This window comes from Temnothorax americanus, unplaced genomic scaffold, assembly GCF_048541705.1.
Source record: "Temnothorax americanus isolate GAGA-0224 unplaced genomic scaffold, ASM4854170v1 Scaffold26, whole genome shotgun sequence".
Classification (NCBI taxonomy): Eukaryota; Metazoa; Arthropoda; class Insecta; order Hymenoptera; family Formicidae; genus Temnothorax; species Temnothorax americanus.
The window spans coordinates 1,953,654-1,974,984 of NW_027509401.1; the positions used below are offsets into that span (position 1 = coordinate 1,953,654).

At 39.1% G+C, this 21,331-nt stretch overlaps 1 protein-coding gene across 3 annotated transcripts; it reads right to left on the bottom strand.

Moving 5' to 3' along the window:
• Nucleotides 1-1,261: 1,261 nt before the first annotated feature.
• Nucleotides 1,262-19,217, bottom strand: Side (motor axon guidance molcule sidestep). 3 transcript variants are annotated; one of them, XM_077409327.1, is made up of 12 exons: nucleotides 17,182-19,217; nucleotides 10,422-10,554; nucleotides 7,016-7,227; nucleotides 6,829-6,939; nucleotides 6,426-6,641; nucleotides 4,818-5,114; nucleotides 4,417-4,547; nucleotides 4,170-4,329; nucleotides 3,587-3,889; nucleotides 2,917-3,378; nucleotides 2,306-2,515; nucleotides 1,262-2,221 (listed from the first exon to the last, which is right to left on the bottom strand). In XM_077409327.1, the coding sequence occupies exons 1-12, from the start codon at nucleotides 17,288-17,290 to the stop codon at nucleotides 2,178-2,180; spliced, it is 2,388 nt and encodes a 795-aa protein (XP_077265453.1). In that variant the 5' UTR covers nucleotides 17,291-19,217; the 3' UTR covers nucleotides 1,262-2,177. The 3 variants fall into 3 exon arrangements, with proteins under 3 accessions (XP_077265453.1, XP_077265454.1, XP_077265452.1); XM_077409328.1 differs by having other exon boundaries at nucleotides 2,923-3,381; XM_077409326.1 differs by having other exon boundaries at nucleotides 2,917-3,381.
• Nucleotides 19,218-21,331: the final 2,114 nt, after the last annotated feature.

The following is a 21,331-nucleotide window of genomic DNA, read 5'->3' on the forward strand; positions in this document are numbered from 1 at the left end:
TAATGGATTGTTGGTATTCATGGAAAAGTGTTCGATCTCACGAATATAAAACGAACATGCATAAGTCGATATCGTCACAATATGCCAGCAATAGGTATTGCATTTAAAATTCTTCTAAATTGACTATAATTGCGTTATAATTTACACAAAATCATAATAATATTAATAATCTAAAATTTATAAATATCGTATTATATAGTTGAGAGAAAAAATAAATGTTATAGAATTGGAAATAAAAATGGAATGGCCATTTCCAAAACCTGACACATCATTGATATTTGATGTAGTAAAATATGTATATGGAGGGGTAAAAACTACAGTGGTGTATAAGTCAAAATTTTTAAAATATTTTTTTTTGTGCACAGATGCAATCTGTACAATATATAAATTACATCTATGCACACGAGAAAATATTTTTAAAAATTTGACTTACACCAATGTGGTTTTTACTCTTCCATATATAGTAAAAAAAAGTTCAACACATATATAATTAATTTTATATTTGCGTTACAAATAAATGCTGGTATATACATTTGCTTCCTTGCACATGTGGCGCTATCAAACGTATGATTATACAGAGACGTATCAGTGTTTGTACTGATAGCTGATAACATAGATCACGCTTTGGCTTTCAAAAAATAGGAAGAAGAAATTTAATCTTTTGTATATTAATATATTTTTTATTGTCTATAATGTTTTAGAACACCTTCTCTCATTGAAATTAATTTTTTAATGTCTCCCATATACTTATATCGTAAATTGCACAAAAGGCTTCTTTATCGACACTCGGGGAATTCAGAGTATACACCTCTAAAATGTAATAACTCGCGGAAGTTGAAAGGTTTATAGTCGATTCTGTAATTTATTTAAGTGCCACGCCAAATTGCGACATGTTAAATGCCGATTCGCTTATTGTAGAGTATTAGGTTTGGCAATATGACCGATTATAAAGCCGCACGCGTGTTTACGCGAAATATGATAATTAAATCAACAGCCAGTCCGAGCAGGTTTATTGTCGCTAGTAATTGACAAATTGCAATAGCAATGAGTGATTTCATCGGTAATTTCGATACGTTTGTTACGGAATGTTGTTTGTTACGTAATAGAAATATATATTATTTACATAAAGATTATTATATTGTTACTTTATCGTAAAATATATTAGGATATCAGTGATCTCTCTTTCGCTCTTGCTCTCTCGCTCTCTCACTCTCTCTTTCTTTATTTCTCGAAGATAGAGATAAAGAAAACACTATACATATTTGTATGATAATCTTTTTAATTTTATTAATCGCTAATAATACAACGTGGCAGTTTATTTCTTTTTTCATTTTATGTATCAATCAATACGTGCGAGTACAGTATTTACAACATTGTACGGAATAGCGTGTGAGCTACGCTGATCAAATATATTATACAAATTAATCGCTAATAATAATTTATAAACTACCGACTGCTTCAAAAAAAGTACAAGTCCGAAATATAACTCGATTAAAATGAGCAGTATAATGCAGTGTATAATGTAACAAATTTATATACACATTTCTTAATTGGTTGAACTTAAAATTCATAAAATACGCGCGATTAAAATTTGTAAAAATTCCAAATATTCCACATTTAGATTAAAAATAGACGTAATTTTTTTTTAAGCAGTCTCTATTAAGCGACAAGGTACATAAAATCACGTTTTTAGGTCGACGTTAATACGTTAATGCTTACAAGTTTACGGGAATATACCGTACGCCTTTACCTCCTATGCTGTAAAAATATATGTACATTATATAACATTATTTTAACCCTAGGCTCTATACAATCTAACGTAAAAACGTCGGCTGCGAACCTTTTACTTTTCTCACGTAAAGCGAACATAAATAACTAATAGAATGTTTCGTAATGCCTCGATTTGTGTTGAAGACCAACAGATTTCCCGACTCGATCATAAAAGGTACCATAGAATGTCACCGATAATTCTTCGAGTCAAATAATGATTCCGATTACACGGTTAACGGCCACTCGTTATAGTCGTTATAACCGCGATACAGTTTTACGACGTGATATAAATTCGACGGGACAAATTTATGGCGAATGTCGAGGACCAAGCTACACTGTGTATGGAATTCTACTTAACATTGCACTTCGTGTTTTGATTATTTGTAACTGTACCAGAATCAGGTGATTTAGTCTTGTAAATCAAGCTCCACTCGATGCAGTAAATCTGGTTCTGAAAGAAGATTTAATAATTTAGGAATTATACGCACTGGTATGGTACGCGAAGTAGATCGTCGTTTCTTTCTGTGATAGCTACCCTTTCGGTTTTCCTCAATGTAGAGACTTGTCCTTTGAGAACGCCTATTTTCGTTGGAATATCTGATTCTGGGCTCAATTCTCTGGGCCGGAACGTAGGTCGGTGTGGTGAAATCGTCGGGGCCTTCAATAACGGGAGTGTTCGATCTTTTCCTGCAGATTGCCACGCCGATAATCACTCCGATACCGACGAGGACTAACGCTGCCGCACCTTTGAAATTCAGAGTTGCGTTATGTGCACATAGAATAAATATTAGGTTTATTAATATATATTAACAAATTAAATGGTTAAAGCTAATAAATCAAAATATTACAGTGCGTAATGGAAATCTGAAATCTAAAAATTCACAAATATGATGGGGTATATTCTTTTACTTTCAAAAGTCTTTTTCCGATCTGGAAAAAAATAATATACGTTACAGCGTCTCTTGATTATAATATTAAAGTAAAAAAATATGTAAATATAATTTACAATTATTTTCAACAGATGAAGAAACGATTTTTTGTTTTGATTTAGATTTATTCGCAGCGAACTAGACCGTAGCTTGCCAAGTGATTAGGCGAAATTAGAAGCATTGGGCGAAACTAAAAAGCCAGCAGCGTTGATTTTACCTGTACCTGTCAGTGCAATGGCAATGATCATGTTCTCGGAGCTGGCTTGCGGTAGCGCCTTTTTCAGATCTTCCAAAAAGATCCCGCTTCTCTCCAGCTTTCCGCCGATAGGTTCGACGACTCTGACGTGTTCCAGAAGAGCGGGTTCGCTCTTGCCACGTCCGTTTACCGCGTAAACATATACCGTATAGTCGTACCCTGGTTCAAGATCGTGAAGCTGGAAGTTCGGTGTCGGATTCGTGTCCTTATATATGGGAGGAGATGGGTCCCCGACCATTCCCTGATCGCTCTGAGGCGTTTGAAGGGTATGAGGACCGATGTGACCGATCCCGGAATTCCTGAGGGATCCCCGTACTTCCAGCAAAAAATGCTGCGGCGACCCGCCGTCCGAACCCGGGATGCAATTAACCTCCAGCGAGCTGGTCTCGTTGTACAGTGCACAGTCCAGTGGTGGTTGCGGTGCTTCTGGGCGATAAAAAGAAATTAGCATTTGAGTCCTAATGAAGATATAACTCTCTTAAGCAGATCTTAATAATTTATGCTGATAAGAAATTTATATCTTAATTATTTTAAAAAAATTATTTTATTTAGAGACTTATAGTTTTTTTTGTTACAAACGTTAATGAAGACGCAAGAGACGATAACGTAAAATTAATGGCCAATAACTCACTAGCAGGCACGATGTTAAATATACAGGGTGTCTTTTGCCGTCCGATGCTGTTGCTCGCCCAGCAAGCCAACGTGCCGTAATCGGTCTCGGCACTAGGGGTGTATTCTAGCACGCTCACGAGTTCTTTATTTTCGATTCTCGAGTTCGATATAGGTAGAACATCGCCGACAGTGCCGTTGTAGGTCCATGAAAATCGTACATAGTCATCAGGCGACGCTTCCACCTCGCACTTGAGCTGTACCGTCGTATGTCGTGCGACGGTGATCTCTCTTCTTTCGTTATCTTCTCTGCATCTCGGTGCGTCTATCGAATGTTTACAATTGTTAGGAGAAATGTAAGAAAAGCTCAAAAGTCTTTTTTATATAAAAATGATAAGTATTAAATATTACATAATTATATGTTAATTATTTTTGGTTTATAAGATTGTTTGAACATACTTTCGCGATATTCTAATCAAAATAATCAATACAGTTTTTATCAAACTTCTGATGTTTAAATCAAATTAGAAAATCTCGACACAACTTGTACGGTTTATTTTGGAAAGTTACTCTTACGCGGTGTGTTAATAAATGTGACTACTCACATTTCATGTGAATTAAAAGCGGCGGGCTATAGGTTTCTCCCACGGCGTTCGCGGCCACGCAGGAGTACTCGCCGATGTGTGCGAGTGCGAGCACGCGGAGTGTCAACGAGTTAGAAGCCAGTAGAATTCCGGCGCTTACGTCGTGTTCCAACCGCTGATTCTACGGGCAAGAACGCGAGGATTTGAATAGCGGTCAATCATGTTGGGGATAACGAGTCTCTTTTTTCCTCCCTCTCTTTTTACTTACATCGTGGTACCAAGTCACTCGCGTCGGTGGCGGGTTACTTTGTACGTCGCAGACCAACTTGAGATCGTCGCCCTCCCTCAAAGTGTCCAAGACGTAGCCATTAGCCAAACGAGCGACAACTACCGGAGCATCTGTTTGTAATTGGAGAGATTGCGTCATTATTTATTATAGTAATTGATTTCGCAATAAATGTTGCAGTCTCAGTTAGCGGAGGACTTAAATGTAAAAGACAAGAATCTTGAAAAATATTTTTTATGAATTTGCTGTTTGTGTCAAAATTCTGTAAATAACATATATAAAAAATATTCTTAGATTATACATTTATACATTTAATATGGCACATGTTGTTTACTGGGAAGCTAAATTTGAAAGCTACGAACATTGCAAAGTCGAAAACTCACAGGAGATGCGAAGCGTTTTGACTTCCTCGAGCACTCCTCCGGGAAATCTCGGATTTTCGGCACGGCAGACCAATTCCTTGCCATCGTCATCTCTGTTGAGGACCAAGACCAGCTTGCTCATCGTCGAGTTACTCCTCTGCGTGGTGGACACGTTGGGATCGCCCATTACGTGTTCACCGAGCCTCCAAATGATTCTAGCCGCTGGAGAACTACCCCACGTCTCGCATTTGGCGGTGATTGGACGACCCGCGAAGATCTGTTCCTCGCTCAGACCGATCTTCACGATTGCTGGTTTAACTAAAATACGATAAGAGTTAATAGTAAAAGATTAAATACGGACGAAGAGATATCATATTAAGTTGTTCGAAAATCTCATTTCTACAATATTCCGCGGTTCTCTGTTATTTCTTCTTGATTGACTTTAGATTTCTAATATAAGAAGACACGAAGGCAAACAACATGTGAAGATCTAACAAGTAACATACTTCGCTGTCAAAAATTTACATCTGCGGATGTAGGCACGACGGATGATTCTTGTGGGATGCAAAAAACTACCGAGTGAGCCGAGAGCCTCGTCGTCGGCGTTGCGCCACGAAAATAACAGTACGAGGGAGGGCCACAGATGCCCGCCGCCCCGAACCGCGTATTTTTACTTTTGGACGACAATTCCGCGAAATACGACACCGTCAAAGGAGTTAAGGAGGTCCGCGCGAAATGGTTGGAATTCATCTCGCTTCCGCCGCGGGTCAGTTGCTCGCAACTATATTTAAATTTCTTTCTTTGGCATGAAATAGTGCGGGGTACAAAAGAATTTTGAATCAGGTTGATTTAATAAAAAAATCTAAAAAAAAACTAAGTTTATACAAAATGGAAAATCAAATTCGTTTAATTGAAAAATAAAATGGGTGGTTTTTTTATATTTAAGTTTTAGGATTGAAAACAGCATGATTGAAATAAATAATTCATACATCTTTTTAGATTATAGATAAATAATTTGCTCTCTTCCCGTAATGTCTTGAAATATAATACTCGGTGTTTAAATTTCAAATGCCATCCTTTCCCGAGGATTGCAACAAGTGTTTTTCCCCGTGTCTCTTGTAGATGTAAAGGGTGACGATTTTTCTGTTCAGTTTGACCTAAAAATAAATACGAGAGGAAGGCGTAGGAACGGATGCGCAACGTGTCGATCGAATAAAACGTGCCAAGAGTGCCCTTTAACACGCGCCGGTTGAGATCGCCTTTTAGCACGTGCTTAGGACCGAGAGAACGGCCTTGAAGAGTGTGCGCGCGTTTCTTCTATTTTATTTTAAGCAGATGTCACGTTAACGCGGCATTTATGATCCATTTCCTAGTAATGCCGCTCTTTGCATTTTATCGCTCGAAAAAGTTAAAAAAGCGCCGGAAGATCCCCGAGCCGGAGTCCTCGAGGGCGTAATCGCCAAGAGATTTACGAGCTCGTGTAATCAGGATCGAAGCTAGAAAACGACTTGAAAATATAATTCGCGAACTACCGTCTTCTTAAAAATTTTTCTGATTGTGAGATTAATTTCAATTTCTAATAATTATCTAAACGTAATTTAAATGCTTTGCATAAAATGCGATATTTACGATATATGTCGAGGGGCACCTCACGGACGACAGGTTTCTCCATCGGTCCGGATTGAGCCCTGCATTCGAGCTTCGCTCCCCACAGTGACTTGGTGACTTTGTCGATAAACAAGTGGTTCTCCGTAAATCTGCTCGACGAGCCGATAGACGACGTATCGACTACTCCGTCCAGGAGCTCGCCGTCCTTCCACCACGTTACTGAAGGCTTAGGTCTACCTGTGAATCAATTACGCACGTGGTTTTCCTATCAATCGACTCTCAACACAATTTGTACGAATACTGCTTGCAAGATTTAATGATATAGAACGATGACTCGATAATATTCATCAAATAATGATGAATATTGATGTACGTAATTATTCATTGATGATAAAACTTAAAAAGATAAATCGCGTATTTGTACCTCCAGACACTTGACATATCAGAGCGAGGTTGTAACCCTCGAGGAAGGGACCGCCCACTCCCGTTACCTCTCGTCCTTGGGCATCGTATATCACAGGCCTACTTGGTTGTTCTGAAAGAGCCAAGCATGATAGTGTAACGGGTGTTTCGTCACTCTCTTGTCATGTTCTTTGAAACGCGATATTTACCAACTAAAGTCAAGTTTACGTGAAAGTTTCGCGTCGGCGAGTCCATGAAGTCCACTCTGCACCTGAAGACCCCTTGGTCTTTCAGCGTCACCTTGGTGACTTTTAATTTCGCCCGGTGACCGTCGCCGACCTGAAAGTACGTTCGTCTCCCGAGGTCGTCGCTGACCGCCCAGTGGACGGCACCAATCAAGCTACCATTTCTCGCGTCCAGACTGTAGAAAGAAACAAATGTGTCAAATGACAATGTATAACATAATATTATAAGAATATATAATATTATATTATATTATAAAAATATAATATTACAGGAATAATAATTAATATTATTATTTCGGCTGATTCAAATTATTTTTTAAACACGTAATTTGTATTTCTCTCAAATCAAATCTAAATCAAGCGAATGAATACGAATGAACAACTTGTTTTAGTGAGCGACTTGATGGATAACAATTTTTGACAACGTTGTCATATTATTGCCATTTTCAAAATAATCTAACAAAACTTCAAGGAACTATTAAATGTTACTTCCTCTCTTTGAAACGTTCTTTTTAATTCTAGTTAATCAGGAGAATCTACTTTTTTTTTTTTTTTTTTTTTAAGATAAAAATATTTATTTGAGCATCGTTATTCAAGGAATGCCTCTTTCAGCTGAAGCGCCATTGATTCAGTCAAGAGGAATTTTCTAAACCAAGCTTCTCCATCGCGATCTTGAGCATTTCCGGTACGGAAACTCGGTAAACATCGCGCTTTCGCCAATTGGCGGCTCTCAGTGACTAAACTCGCGTGCATCGCGCGTCTATTCGCGGCCGAGAAAAAAGGACACTTGGCAGACTCGCCACTCGTGGGATTTAGATCCTCTTAGCTTCAGAGAGCTGGGTATTACGCAATGACGGGAACAGGAAATCGTTCCGGCGCGCGGCGGAAAAACGGACAGCTGGTACAGGAAAAAGAGATACCGTTAAACTGTTCACCGCACGTCCGCGCAATTCGCCCGTTGATATGCAATTGGACAATGATCTTCGCCAAATACGCCGTCAAAGTCGACTCTTGGAAGCAACTGAAGATGGAAAGTTCCATCTCGTGTACCTAACTTAGATTATGTGCCGTGAAATTGAGCAGAGCCATCTCCTATCCGTTGAAACGGCGAATATGACAGTTCTTCGAACGCACGAAATGTTCTCCGCTACGGGGAATTCGGAGGCGTAAAATGCAAAAAGCAACCGGTAGAATAACCCTTTCTTAAATCATGTGCGTTCAATGGACCAAGTCGTGATTCAAACGTCGTCATAAAGCCGTTAAAAAGATTTTAAATATCCATCCCGTTGTTTACGGCAAATTACTTCGATATTAAACGAAGTTCTCATTTTATACGTTGAAATAAAAGATTTGAATATTGCGATAAAACATTTCGTCGCCGGATTCGAAGCGCCGCAGCGCAAATTTCTTTCGACTCGGCGCAATTCATTTTTCCTCTTTTTTCTGCCATTTCGCGACCATTTCAGCGACTATCGGAATCCACGGCAGAGCCTGTGAGAAACGCTTCACCAGCAGAAGGCACAAATAACTAGAGACTGCTTTATCCCATCCTCGCAACTCATTCGCGCTTCCCTTTGACGCTCTACGATCTCTTTTGCTTGTTGTAGTTCTTCTATGAAGGTCCTTTGATATTACTCGGAACTCTATGCTTCCTTGTGAGCCTTATAACCATCAACGTTTCTGATAACCACTCGCTGACAGTTTCCTGCATCTTCCACATTGCACGGTGCGCTTTCGCATTGCATTTTTAGCTGCCCGTATTTTCTCTTGCTGTCCCGAGAATTTCTATGAGATTCACATAAAATCATCCCGGAGCGAGACGATATTTACTTTTAATAAAAATCTGTTAATATAGCTCAAGTTCTCATAATTCGTTTTTCTTTTTATTATTTTTCAAATCTATTTATAACCTTTGATAACAATTTTTTTCTTTAATTTCTGATTTCGAAATTTGATTGAAAAATATGTCTAATATATACAGCTACTAATATAATGTAACAATATATACAACGAGATTAAAGCAACTCGTGTATTTATATAACATTTTAATTCTTTAGTAAATGAAACGCGAGTGTGAAAATTTGAAAAGCAGATCACAATAAAATAATAAAAATTTGTAATAAAAATTCTTTAAAACACACAACCTTTATACACACAGTTCCATTTATTTTTCATAGACAAACGAATGGTAGTTGATGAGGAAACATATCTTGCTTTACGACTACGATCCCAGAGACCGTTTTCGTAAATAAGCGACGCTCTGTTTAATACTCGTGTCAGCCGAAAAGAGTCCTCGATCGACTGCTATTTCTGAAGCTCGAGGTCTATGTTATGAAATTCCATCATTTCACACTTCCGATCGTGGAAATTCGATCGAATTATTTATACAGTCCTGATCTAGCTTAACTTGAATTTCCTCGTGTATACGCATCGATGCGCAATGCATCTATTTCTATAATCGTCCACGCGATGAGAATTTGAATAGAGAGGATATGGCAGGGTGATGAATAATGATTTTTAAAGCGCTCCATAAAAATCGTGCACAGAAAACTTGGTTTATAAAATAAAATTTATATCAATTCTGAATATATCAAAAATTAATATTGTAATAAAGACAAATATATATATGTAAGATAAATATTTGATAGAAATTTTATATTAATATTTTTAAAATTTAGAAGCTTTATTTGACGATTCTAATTATTTTAAACATTTTTAGTCTTTTAAGCTTGAAATAATTAAAACCGACGGTTAGTCTTTTTTCATACAAAAGTATTACCTAATTACAGAAGACAATTTTTAGAATTAAAATATAGGTTGCGCTGAGTTACATCGACTGTTAATGAGCCCGTGATATTTATATGTCGCGAGCAGGGCACGTTGGAGGTGTCCATAATGAGAGTTCATGCTCGGGCCTAGGCTTGTGCCGGGATATTTCGAGATGTGGCTTCAGAACAATGGCATCCCATCCCCTAATAACGCGGGCCTAGCCGGTATTCGGCAGAAAGTCAGCCACGTGAATCAGTTTTCGCGTTCTCAGAAAACAGGAAATCGACAGCAGGAAGAATATATTTTTAAGCTTTAAAACCGCGCGCACAGTTGAGCAAAAAAATTTCGCTTTTGCTGAAATGTTTTGAGAAATGTATTTTGATCTGCATATAAATTTGCAGAAGCTTCCTACAGACCTCTACGTTTCTTTTTTTTTTCTAATTTTTGACTAGTGACTCGTAGCTTGGTTGAGATTCGTGAAATTAATGGCATCTTTCGCAGAGTTAAATTCAGTTGGGTTGACGTCCTATCTTTGGTGGCGTTAGCGCCACGTAAAAATAGTCGGATCGGGGTAGGATTATTTTTAAAGTGCAAGACTCGCCTGTAGAGCGGTATCCCGACGTTGTCCTTGAACCAGAGAACCATGTTAACCGAATCCTGCGGCGTCGGCGGTGTGAGGTCGCATGGCAGCTCTACATCGTCGCCTTCGGTTGCCCAGACTAATCTCACGGGCACTGAAAAGGGAAAAATTGCATATTTTCTAATAGTTTACGCTCTAGTACGTTTATCATATTTTTCTTCTTGATCTAAAACTTTATCATAATTTTAGCACTTTATTTTAAGAGATTTAACCAAGGGATTTAGAAAGTAGAATATTGGAATACTCGTTCAAAATTAGATCAATATAATAACCATCGCACATTGTCCTAGTTAAAAGTCGAGATACAAATCTTTCCTGTGATACATGAATCATACGTTTTTTGCGGTTACATCCACGAGCGGCTGACAGAAGAATACATAAATCAGCGAATTATCATATAAACGTTAGCAACAATCAAAGACTGTAAGAAGATAGTGTTCTAATATTGTTTAAAATTCTAGTTTATAATTATAGGAGTTTAAAATATTATAGTATGTAATTTTAAAATAAATATAAAATATTTAAATTTTGCATATTTTATAAATATATAGACACAATTTATAGTCTATATATTATATGTAATATATAAATATTATTTAACGCACACAAATTTTTCCAATTTTTAATTGCACAATGGTAATTCTAAAGTTTTTAAATTGATATATTTCAGAGCAAACAAATTGACAATTAAATGCGTTTAGAAATGCTCTTGTCTGTTTTTCTTCGGAAACTTCTTGACATAATTGTTTCCCTCGCAACTCTGCCAGCTCATCACATAATTGGTAAGCAAGACAGTGAATATCAGTTCGATGCACCATTGTCCATGATTTTACGCGGTTCTCAGCGTGCGATTTAAACTTAGATTCGCCACATCGTTATGAAGTACCAGTGCAGAAAATAGAAACGATATATAGCTTAAGCCGACCGTCGCACGTGCACGAGGCACGCTGCTGTTAATGCACATCCCGGTATGCCATTGATAACTCTGCCATTGTGAACGCATACATTTCGAGACGTCTTCCATCGGGTATTTTATCGAGTTCCTATTTTTTTCTTCTTCGAAAGAACTCAATAGACCTAGGGAACACTCTAAGATAATACTTCGAATGTATGAACGAAAAGATTTTTCTGCATACGGACTATCGCGGGAGGTTATCGCAGGAGGAGAAACAAAAAGTTACATAAATTTATACGCCGTTATTTATTAAAGCCGGATCGAGTTTAGCAAAGCGGATGCATTTCTTCCGTACACAACATTTCGTACACGTGGCCACGCGAGCATAACGACGGTGCCGTTCGCGAGGAACCGCTTCATTAGTACGCCGCTACATGTTTCATCGCCCTCAACGAGCCTTTAAGAACCTGATGAGAGGGTTGCGACTAAGCGCTCTATCGAGGGTTACATTGGCGGTTAGATATTCTTGCCGTATACAATCAACGTCGCGTTTGCATCTGTTGAAGCATTCAAGGAAGAATCTTGAAGCTTTAGATTGTTACATAATTTCAAATGTTAAATTACTTAAAAAGATTTGATTACAAATATTTTGTAACATTCATTTTTTTTATACGTTCGACCGTCTGCAAGTGAATTGCGAGTGAAATATTATATAATAATCGAGAAAATGTTTAATACTTTTGTCCACGGTTTTTATTTATTTTCATTTTAAGGATGTATCACCTCTGATCTTGAAATTACAAATTAGACGAAAACTCTTTACTAATGAAATAGGATACAGTCTATCGCGCGTATTTCATTATTATTTCAGTTTCTCTCTGGAACAAAAACGACCATTTTCTCCCTTTATGGCATGAGTATATATTTCTTTCATTTCAATCTCACGAAAAAGTAAAAGCTTGCGGTCAAAAAGAATAGATCTGTTGTTTTTAAGCGGTCGGCCACCGCATGCACCTGTCTTCCACGCGAGAAGAAAATGAATATGCAGTTCACGGACCCCAAAGTGGATCGCTGCGCACGTTCCTCTTGTTTTTTCTCTCTTCTTTCTTTTTAATGTAAGAAGTATAGAGATATTTTCTTCCTCTTTTTCTCTATTTTTTTTCTCGACTTTCAGAAGAGTCGATCTAAAGATCGAAAGAAAAAAAAAACGCTTACGCATCGGGTGGTTATGTAAATAATAGTCGGACCGAGAGGGACAACTCTGCTATTTTTGTATCGTGTGTTCGTTGGGAAATCGTGCTTCCGGCGACTCGCATCTATTTCCGTACGGGTCATAGCCTGGCCTCTTTCTCTGCCCTTCCTTTCACTCGATCGTGCATCTCCCGTTCGCGGATCGAATTCGCGGTCGTGCTTGTCATACGATGGAGTTTTTCCATGCACGCGTAACAGGAGAAGATCACTGACTTAGAAAATAACGTAAAGAAACGTAACGAAAGAACATGAGATTTATATAAAACTTTAGGGAGACAATATTTACGTAAAATGGATATTTAAAATAAAAACTTTAGATTTAAGTAAAAAAAATTGCACATAAATGAGTCGATTTATAAACTGTTATTAGTGATACAAATAATACTAATAATTTTTTAATTATATTTAAAAATTTTATGATAGCTTTTGGAAGCTAGCTTTATAATATATGTAAGCACACAAAGAGACGAAAATTTCATCTAAGTAAAATGATTAATGATAGTAACAATAATGACCGATTTGAAAGCTTGATTTATCGAATTGAAATCGATAAAGAGTTATGAAAGCCGAAACGATTAGAAATTCCTATTTGAGAAATAGGCAATATATCTCATCTCGATGCTTAGTAATTATTTACGAAGAACATGTGGCCACCTACCTAAATTATCCGGATCTATTTCAAAATAACGAGCCACACGCAAACCCGACAATTATGTCGACATTTTCGGTCGACCACCTTCTGTTCCTTTCGACCTCCCTGCGAGCTGTCCGTCCCAAGGGCCGCCCGAGGGATGAAAAAGGAGGGTACACCGGGATAGCTTTGACCACTTTGTATGATAATTTCACCAATACTGTGACCCACGTATCTCGCGCGGTTCCCTCGTTACATTAGTCAAACCTGTTCCGCTTTCAAAGGGCAACCCTTTCTCCATGTTCCACCTCGCTATTTTATCCTTCGACCCTTGACCACCTTGAGTTTAAACATTGACAACGCAATGTTTCGTGATCAGCGTCGGAATGACAACAGATTGCGATTTTATCATTTTATTTTTCACGGAATACACTTTATACTTTCACATGTATAACACTTTAGCATTTCATTATAGCTGAGTTCATGAATAATTTCATGGAATTAATCGTTCAATCTCGTGGATTTATAATCGTGTCAACGGTCAATTTAAAAATAAAAAATTCTTTAATGATCCCAGTTATACATCCACCGAATAATCCGTTGCAATCGCTGCCGATGCGAGAATCGCCAATTATTTCGATAGTTGCATATATTAATGAATAATAGATTGAAGCTATTAACTATTTCAATGATATTTTGCTCCGTACGTATTTCATGTATCTGTATATTATCTCTGTCTTCCATATAATTTTGGTGCATATAATCACACATATATACCTCCGTCTGTATACGTCCGTAACGCTGGCGACATGTGTCATGCATAACAACGCATGAGTTTAGGATCAGTAAGCGGCTGGAAAAATGTCAAAACGCGCTGCAATTAATTACAACGCGGACGTTGTTTGATGAATCAACGATTACTCGAATCAATAAAGACTCGGCTACTATAAATATTAAATAATAATACAGCGGCGGTGTATCATACTGAAATATATTTGTAAAACGCAATTCACGCTAACTACGCTAATTACGCTTTCAATTAGGCATTGGAAATAACGTATAATTATCGCGAATAATGCTCCGGAATACATAAAGGTTTGTTTCCATTTAACGGAGAGTTATCTTATTATACTTTATATCATTTCTGATGTTTGCAACAATGCGTACTAATTAGAAGCATGTACCGACAGGTTGAACGTGTAATTCATACTTAACATTTTGTGAAATTAAAATATTATTCTACTCACTTGTCTTCGTATATAAATTTAGACATTCATATTGATATTCTAAATTATTTTAAACTTAATTGACTAGTTTGTCAAACAATGTAAGATAACTTCATTCTTTTAGAATATTTTTTTTAACAAAATTAAAAATAAAAAACGTTAAAATAATACATTAAAATAATTTAATGTAAAATCTACTCTTTCTTTCACAGAAAAATTGTTCTATCAAACATATCTTATAGATAAGATGCAAATTGAACTGTGCATCAGGATATTAGTATGCGTTGTTATATCGAGAGAGTGTTTGAGATGCAACGATGCACGGGTGATCTCCCGAGCGCGAAAAGCACGCTGCAGTGGTTTATGTGTTTTCATTTCGCAGAAAGTGTTGCTTTCGCAACTGGCTGTTCCACATGACTTTTACTGTTAAACAAACATGTAAAGTCTCTCGGGATAACTACATGAGCGTGATGATAAATGGCGAGATTTCATCATCTTTCATATATAGGCAAACGATCAAATCATAAAACGATCGATGTTGTAAAACTATCAGGGCCTCATCGAGCTTAGTACTTTACACATGTTTCTGTACATATATATTTAGCTACGTTTTCAATAATATATTTTGGTGAAATAATATATTTTTTATATCTGTCGCTGTCGCAATGGAACGGCATCTCAAAATTTATGAATACATCTTGTCTGTTGGCAACGTCAATTCGCAATTCATAATGATTTCTTTATTCGTACATCGTATGAGTGATCACATAGTTCACAATGACACAAAGCCAGAGATTCGAAGGTTTCTTTCCACTCGCCGAAAATAAATTGCGCGAATTCTTTCGTCGCTAAATCGAAACGATCCGAGTTCCTATGATCGCGTGGTATCTGTGAGGGACCATCGACGAAAATATCCACTCGCTAATTCGCGCTTATGACGTTTCCTATTTTCGACCGACTGTTTTCCACGTGGCAGAATCCCGCTACGCACGTTATCGTATCGCGGATATAATTCGCGAGTAGATGAATCGCGTTCGGCTGCTTTATCTTAACGGTCACAATGCAATTGTATACTGGTATTATGTCACTCATCAGCTTAACACGCTGCGGTTTGGTACTTTTTCCGTTGCATTAGTCTGTCGTCGCGCAATTAGAAATAGGAGAGCATTAACGTTAGTCGACGTTATTATTTTATTATCTCAATTGAAATTTACCTCGACGTCCCTCTCGCGTTTAATTGATGGAGTTAAAAATATTTAAAAAACACACTGTAATATGAAATAATATCATTTCCGCGTTTATATATATTGCTAATAAAATTCCCATATCATTAAGTTATTATACAATTATAAAACAGCTACGAGAATTGAGACGCTGAATATGTTACTGTGCTGTGTCGTGACTACAAAAATCCACGAATTTAATTTCACTTGTTACACGTGTTTTACAACCGAGGTGGTCCCTTCCGGATTTCGCGTGATATTTTTTTTCACAACTGTCCTCGCGATTTTCCGAGAGTGTCCATGGCTCGGAGGTTAATAACGTAATTATTCTGGCATACTGGCGAACGTCGGCAGTCTCGCCAAATTAAACTAGCTGGCGGCGTCTATTTCCGACGACTGTTTCAATTTTTGTCTACCTGACCATCGTCGTTGAATAGCTATTACCGTATACTCGTTAGTTTTTCCTCGCGACACGACTAATTAAATTGTTCATTCGTGTACATTTCTTACGCGACAGCGAGTGCATCGTTTTATCTGCTTCCTTCTTTGTGCACATTGAGATATCGCATTATAATAATATCAACAGGAAACGATGCGTCATATGAGACTGTTCGTGATGCGCTAGAGATTGAATCACACAAACGGTGCCTTGATTGAATTTTACGAACGCTAAAACGTCAGTAGGTCGCATGCGGGCCTGTGCGGGTTTATTTAAACCTTCCGGTTGATTTTCGAATAGTTAAAAAGTATCAAGATACCTCACAAGTCATGTGAGATATCTCAAAATAATCCAGAATCATCCATGGTTTTTCTTACTCGATATCTTCTTTTAGCCTTTTTTTTACTAATAATAGCTATATTATTTATTTTGTATTTATTCTTTTCTCTCTTATCTGTTTTTCTTTTAAATACAAATTATTAATTATTCTTAATAATTATTATGTAAACTGACCGTTATGATTAATAACTATAGATATATCGTTGAAGTATTGTATAAAATTTTTATGCTGGCTCATTAATTTTCTCTCTCTCTCTCTCTCTCTCTCTCTCTCTCTCTCTGAATAGATAGAATATAACAGTATCAAAATAGTCGGAAACGATTTTAGTATCGAAGAGAATTTATTAAAAGTCACTTGTCTCACCCGCGCATGACGTTGGTGCAAAGTTTATGGGTTAGCGTGTGAACGTAAATGTAAACTTGGAGAGCGCGTTGAACTTCAAGCGAATACCAAGTTAATAGCCTCGTTGATGGATTTGACCTGTTAATTAGATGTCAATCTTCTGACAGTTTCGGGCAACGAGAACTAAGGCACTTGCGTACCTTCGTCTTGTACCGAAGATGGTGGTTGACGGTTGAAAATAGACGCAATTACCCGGGGTATCTCAAGCTCCGACTTTAATGTAATTCGGGAACAACGTTGGCAATAAAAATATGTTTAGGATGGCAGATGTTGGAGAAAACTCCAGGTAGCATTTCGAGATAAGGAAACCCTACCTTTGTTTTGAAATTCCGACGACGTCTCCTCCGCAGCCGCGCCCATTCGGCGAGTCCTTAGCACCATCAGCAGACTCGTCAGAAATACGTATCCCGACGCGCAGCGCATTTCGATATCGTCTTCTATCTGGTTCAGGTGTCGCGATGGCTGCACTCAACACGTCGGATCCGCTCTCCCGTCACAGGGCGCAACATTTGATCTCAATCGATCAAATTGAGTTTTCCAAATATAAGCCGCAAAATTGATTCAGCGACAGTCCTTCTCGCGAGGCAGACGCGGATCCGAGAACAATTTCGATCGCGCCACTTCCACGATCGATCGCGACCACTCGAAGGACTCGGAAAATCCAGGCATTCTCGACGTCCTCGCGATTTGATTGTTCTTAACGCTCGTATAACGTTGCACCGGTCCTTTGAGTTATATTAATGACTAATATTTATATATTAATACATAATTGTTTTTATATTATTTGTAGTCACCACACGATCTATGATCTACGATCTGAATTCTAATTTTTTTCAATCGCTATGTCTCACTTCAAAATAGTTTAATTAGAATTATAAGAAGTCCCTGTGTTTTTTCCACGCCCTTTCGTAACTGTGTTTGATTTGCACGAAAAACTTTTGGATTTCTCTCCCTTCTTAAAATTTTCAATCTTCCGCAAACATATCAGTATTCGACGGCAGTTCAATAATATTTATTCATTTATTCAACGGTGGGCCCTTATATTCTTTGTCGGTCCTATTCAGTCGAAAATACAAAAAGCCACAGGCGCCAGCGACACAATTCACGATCTCCTGGTCCTTCGACGAGTTCTTTCACGCCCGCCCTTTCTCCTCCCCTCGCTCGTTATTAAGCCGGACGCGTGTGTCTTGAATTCTTTTGATTAACAAAACCAGTCGGTATTTTTCCGGCTTTCTTTGTGTGCCTTTCTTTCCTCGATTCTTCCCGTCGAAACTCCTCGCCTTACGGCATTCGATCTGGTCGTCGTCCTCTTCGTCCGCTTTGACTTCCTCTAACGTTCGCGCTTCTTCCTCCTCCTTCGCCGCCCTCTCGAGGAATTTCAACTTTGATCCTACGTCTCGGGCGCGTGCCTTTTGCGCGCCGCTTTTTACCACCGATCCCCCTTACTTCGCTTCTGACGTTATTCTTGGTAGGTGGTCCTTCTTTTGCGCGCCGCGCGGTTTAATTTAGATAGAGACGCGCTCAGGTGGCACTATCGCGCGTCACTTTCACGCTTCTTTATTAGCAGCGTTAATAATTATCGTCTATATTCTCTTTTACCGATGTCTTGAATTTAATGTCAGAGAAATCGAATATCTTCGCGTATAACGGGGTCCTCAAACTAAATAAATCGAGAATGAGGTTTAGAGATTAAAAGAGTAATTTTCTAAGCTCTCCGAAGGAAGGATTGGCCAACAATTAACACTTCAGCGTTTTAAAGAGAAAATTTATTTTATTAGCTCGCGAGGCGAGCCACAACAGCACTTGCGGCGAAGAACTCGTAATATTGATACTTGCGAAATAACGTTCGAAGAAAAAGTACATGCAGTCTATCTGACAGTACCACACACTCGCGATAGATACGAAAGCGATTTAAATCTCGCATCACATAGAACCGCGTAAATTCTATTCGAGTGTTTCGAACGGGGAAGACGGAGCACGTGTGGTACTCCGAATAAATCTTTAATCTGTCGGGATAATCCTCACACACAGGGGTGCAATCGGCAACACCGGAGACACTGACGTACTCTCGGATTTAGTTTCAGCCGCACTTGCAGCTGGTACCTGCAAAGATGCAGGATCTCACACTCGTTCACTCTCGTGCGCGCGCGCGCGCGCGGGCACGTGTGCTCGATGTCGATTTAATCGGGAGGCGATACCGGCGCGATAAGACGCGTCTCGTGTTCTCGCGTCGGCGAGGCGAGATCGGTATCGCTCGGGCGGATCGACGTCCCCGTCGTCGTCGTCGTTATGATCGTGCAATCGTCGTCGTCGGCGTCGTCGTCGGCAGCGACTGCCACGAAACTAAAACCAAAACCGAAGACACGCGTTTAGTTTCCCCTACCCGGGACACCCTCGCCCTTCTCGCGCGCGACACACGCACCAATACTCCACTTCACGCACGCACGCTACGAAACGCGGGCACGCACCTACACGCCTAAAACCGCACACGCGCGCCTTCGGCGCGAGCACGAGGGAATTGCACACTCACACACCCTGGTTCCGGTGCATATAGGTGCATTTGCGCGGACGTGAGAGTAATGCTAAATAAGAGTCTATAAGTAACGCATGCAAATGCCACAATGAGTAATACCTTTTGTAAAGTGAGGACGTAAAACGAGGCATTTGTCTCTGTGTTACGTGAGGACTGTAAATTTTATTGATTTTTGTGAAGCATATTATACTGAAAATTTAACTGGCTTTATTCTTTAATTCTGTGTCATGCGGATTCATGACGTCATGTTCGTTTATAATTCACGATAGAACGTGGAACAGCAAAATTTTATAATTTACCATTTATATGTCATATATTTTGATATGTACATACATATATCAAATTTTTTCAAATATTTCCTATATTACGTATTGCAGTTGAAATTTTAAATAGAATTATGTTTAATTGCAAGTTATAGATCGTCTAAAGCGGATTCTCTCTAGGAATGTGCTATTATAAACTCCATTTTCTTATTTTTATACCCAACGTCGGCATAGGTATACTGATCTTTAAAGAGAGTTTTATACATATCCTTCTTTTATACACATCCTTCGAGAAAGATTTTTTTCTGAAAATGGTTACAACGTACGTACCTATAATAGGATTTAAAATAACAACCTTATTTGAGATGTCCGTTTTCCAGGGAAATGGCACTACATAATATAAATTTTGCCCGCAGCTAGATATATCAAATCCCATCGAGTTACTTTAGATTCAATTAGTGAATTCTGCGTAATTCCGCCGGGTTTGAATTTCAATGCTATACAGACAATAGAAAACGGTCTACGTGTTCGGTAGCGACAACGACCGCGCTAGACAGTCGGCGCGAAACATCAGTTTGCCGTCTCCGCAGGCCATACATATCCGCGATATATCGCGAATTGAATCACGCCGAAATTCTGCCTGGTTACGAAAGTACGCTGTATCGAATACCGCGTGTGCATTCGTGCGTGCGAGTGCGCGCGTATACACGCACACGCGCGCGTTCCGCTCCGCCGCGCGCGTCTCCGTCCCGATCCTTCCGCCACGGAAAGGCAACCCCGGAGCCGAGTGCTGAGTTTGGTGCGCTGGAATAAATGTACCAGGGGTGGGTTTCTGGCGTGTCATTGTGTACGGACGATTACGCAATGCCGGCCGACCCGGCCGGAGGGGCTGATGAAAATGCAGAGCTACAGTGATTCAGTGATCTCGAGCTAGCCGGCCGAGGGTGGAGCGGAGACCGTTGTTGGGTTCCGGAGCGGGCGAGGGTCAGGAATGCGTTCTGAAAGGATCGGACGTTTCCTCGAAGCGTCGCGTCGCCAGCCGCGATGCATCGAATTCTGCTTGTTTGCCCAAGGGCCCCATTGTTGCGCCCGGGGCAGTTTCACGCGCGTGCCACACGATTTCCTGCCTGTCACGCCGCACGCGCGTTCACCATAGTCGCGCTCGCGCGACTTTTTCTGGTTTGCTTTTGTAGCGGGGAAAGGCATTCTGAGATCCTCCGCCGCAGGATCGGGCCTGGTGTTTGCTCTCCGGGAGAGAGCGACTTTGGAAAACAAAATTCTCGAATAGACGGAGAACCGACGCGCGACGTTGGCCTTTCGATCGACGAGCGTACATTCCGGAGTCGCCGCGGGGTCTTTATAAACATATATCTTCTGTTGGTTGAAAATATTTCACATGTTTTGCCAGGATCAGATCTGATGTTTGTGCTGTCTGAATACGATTCGCGGTAAATAAAATTCTTAAATTAGACAAATTACTACCAGCTGTCAATTAGGTATCCATTTTTAATGTGATACTTTTTATAACTTTATCTCTTATTATTTTTTCATAGTCTATAATTATACGTTGTCTACTAGACTTTATTAAAAGCTTCTTATTTCTTTGAGCGCGTCATATATCCTCTAAGAGTGCCACAAATTCCTGTTTGTCACGCGTGTCACTTTGCT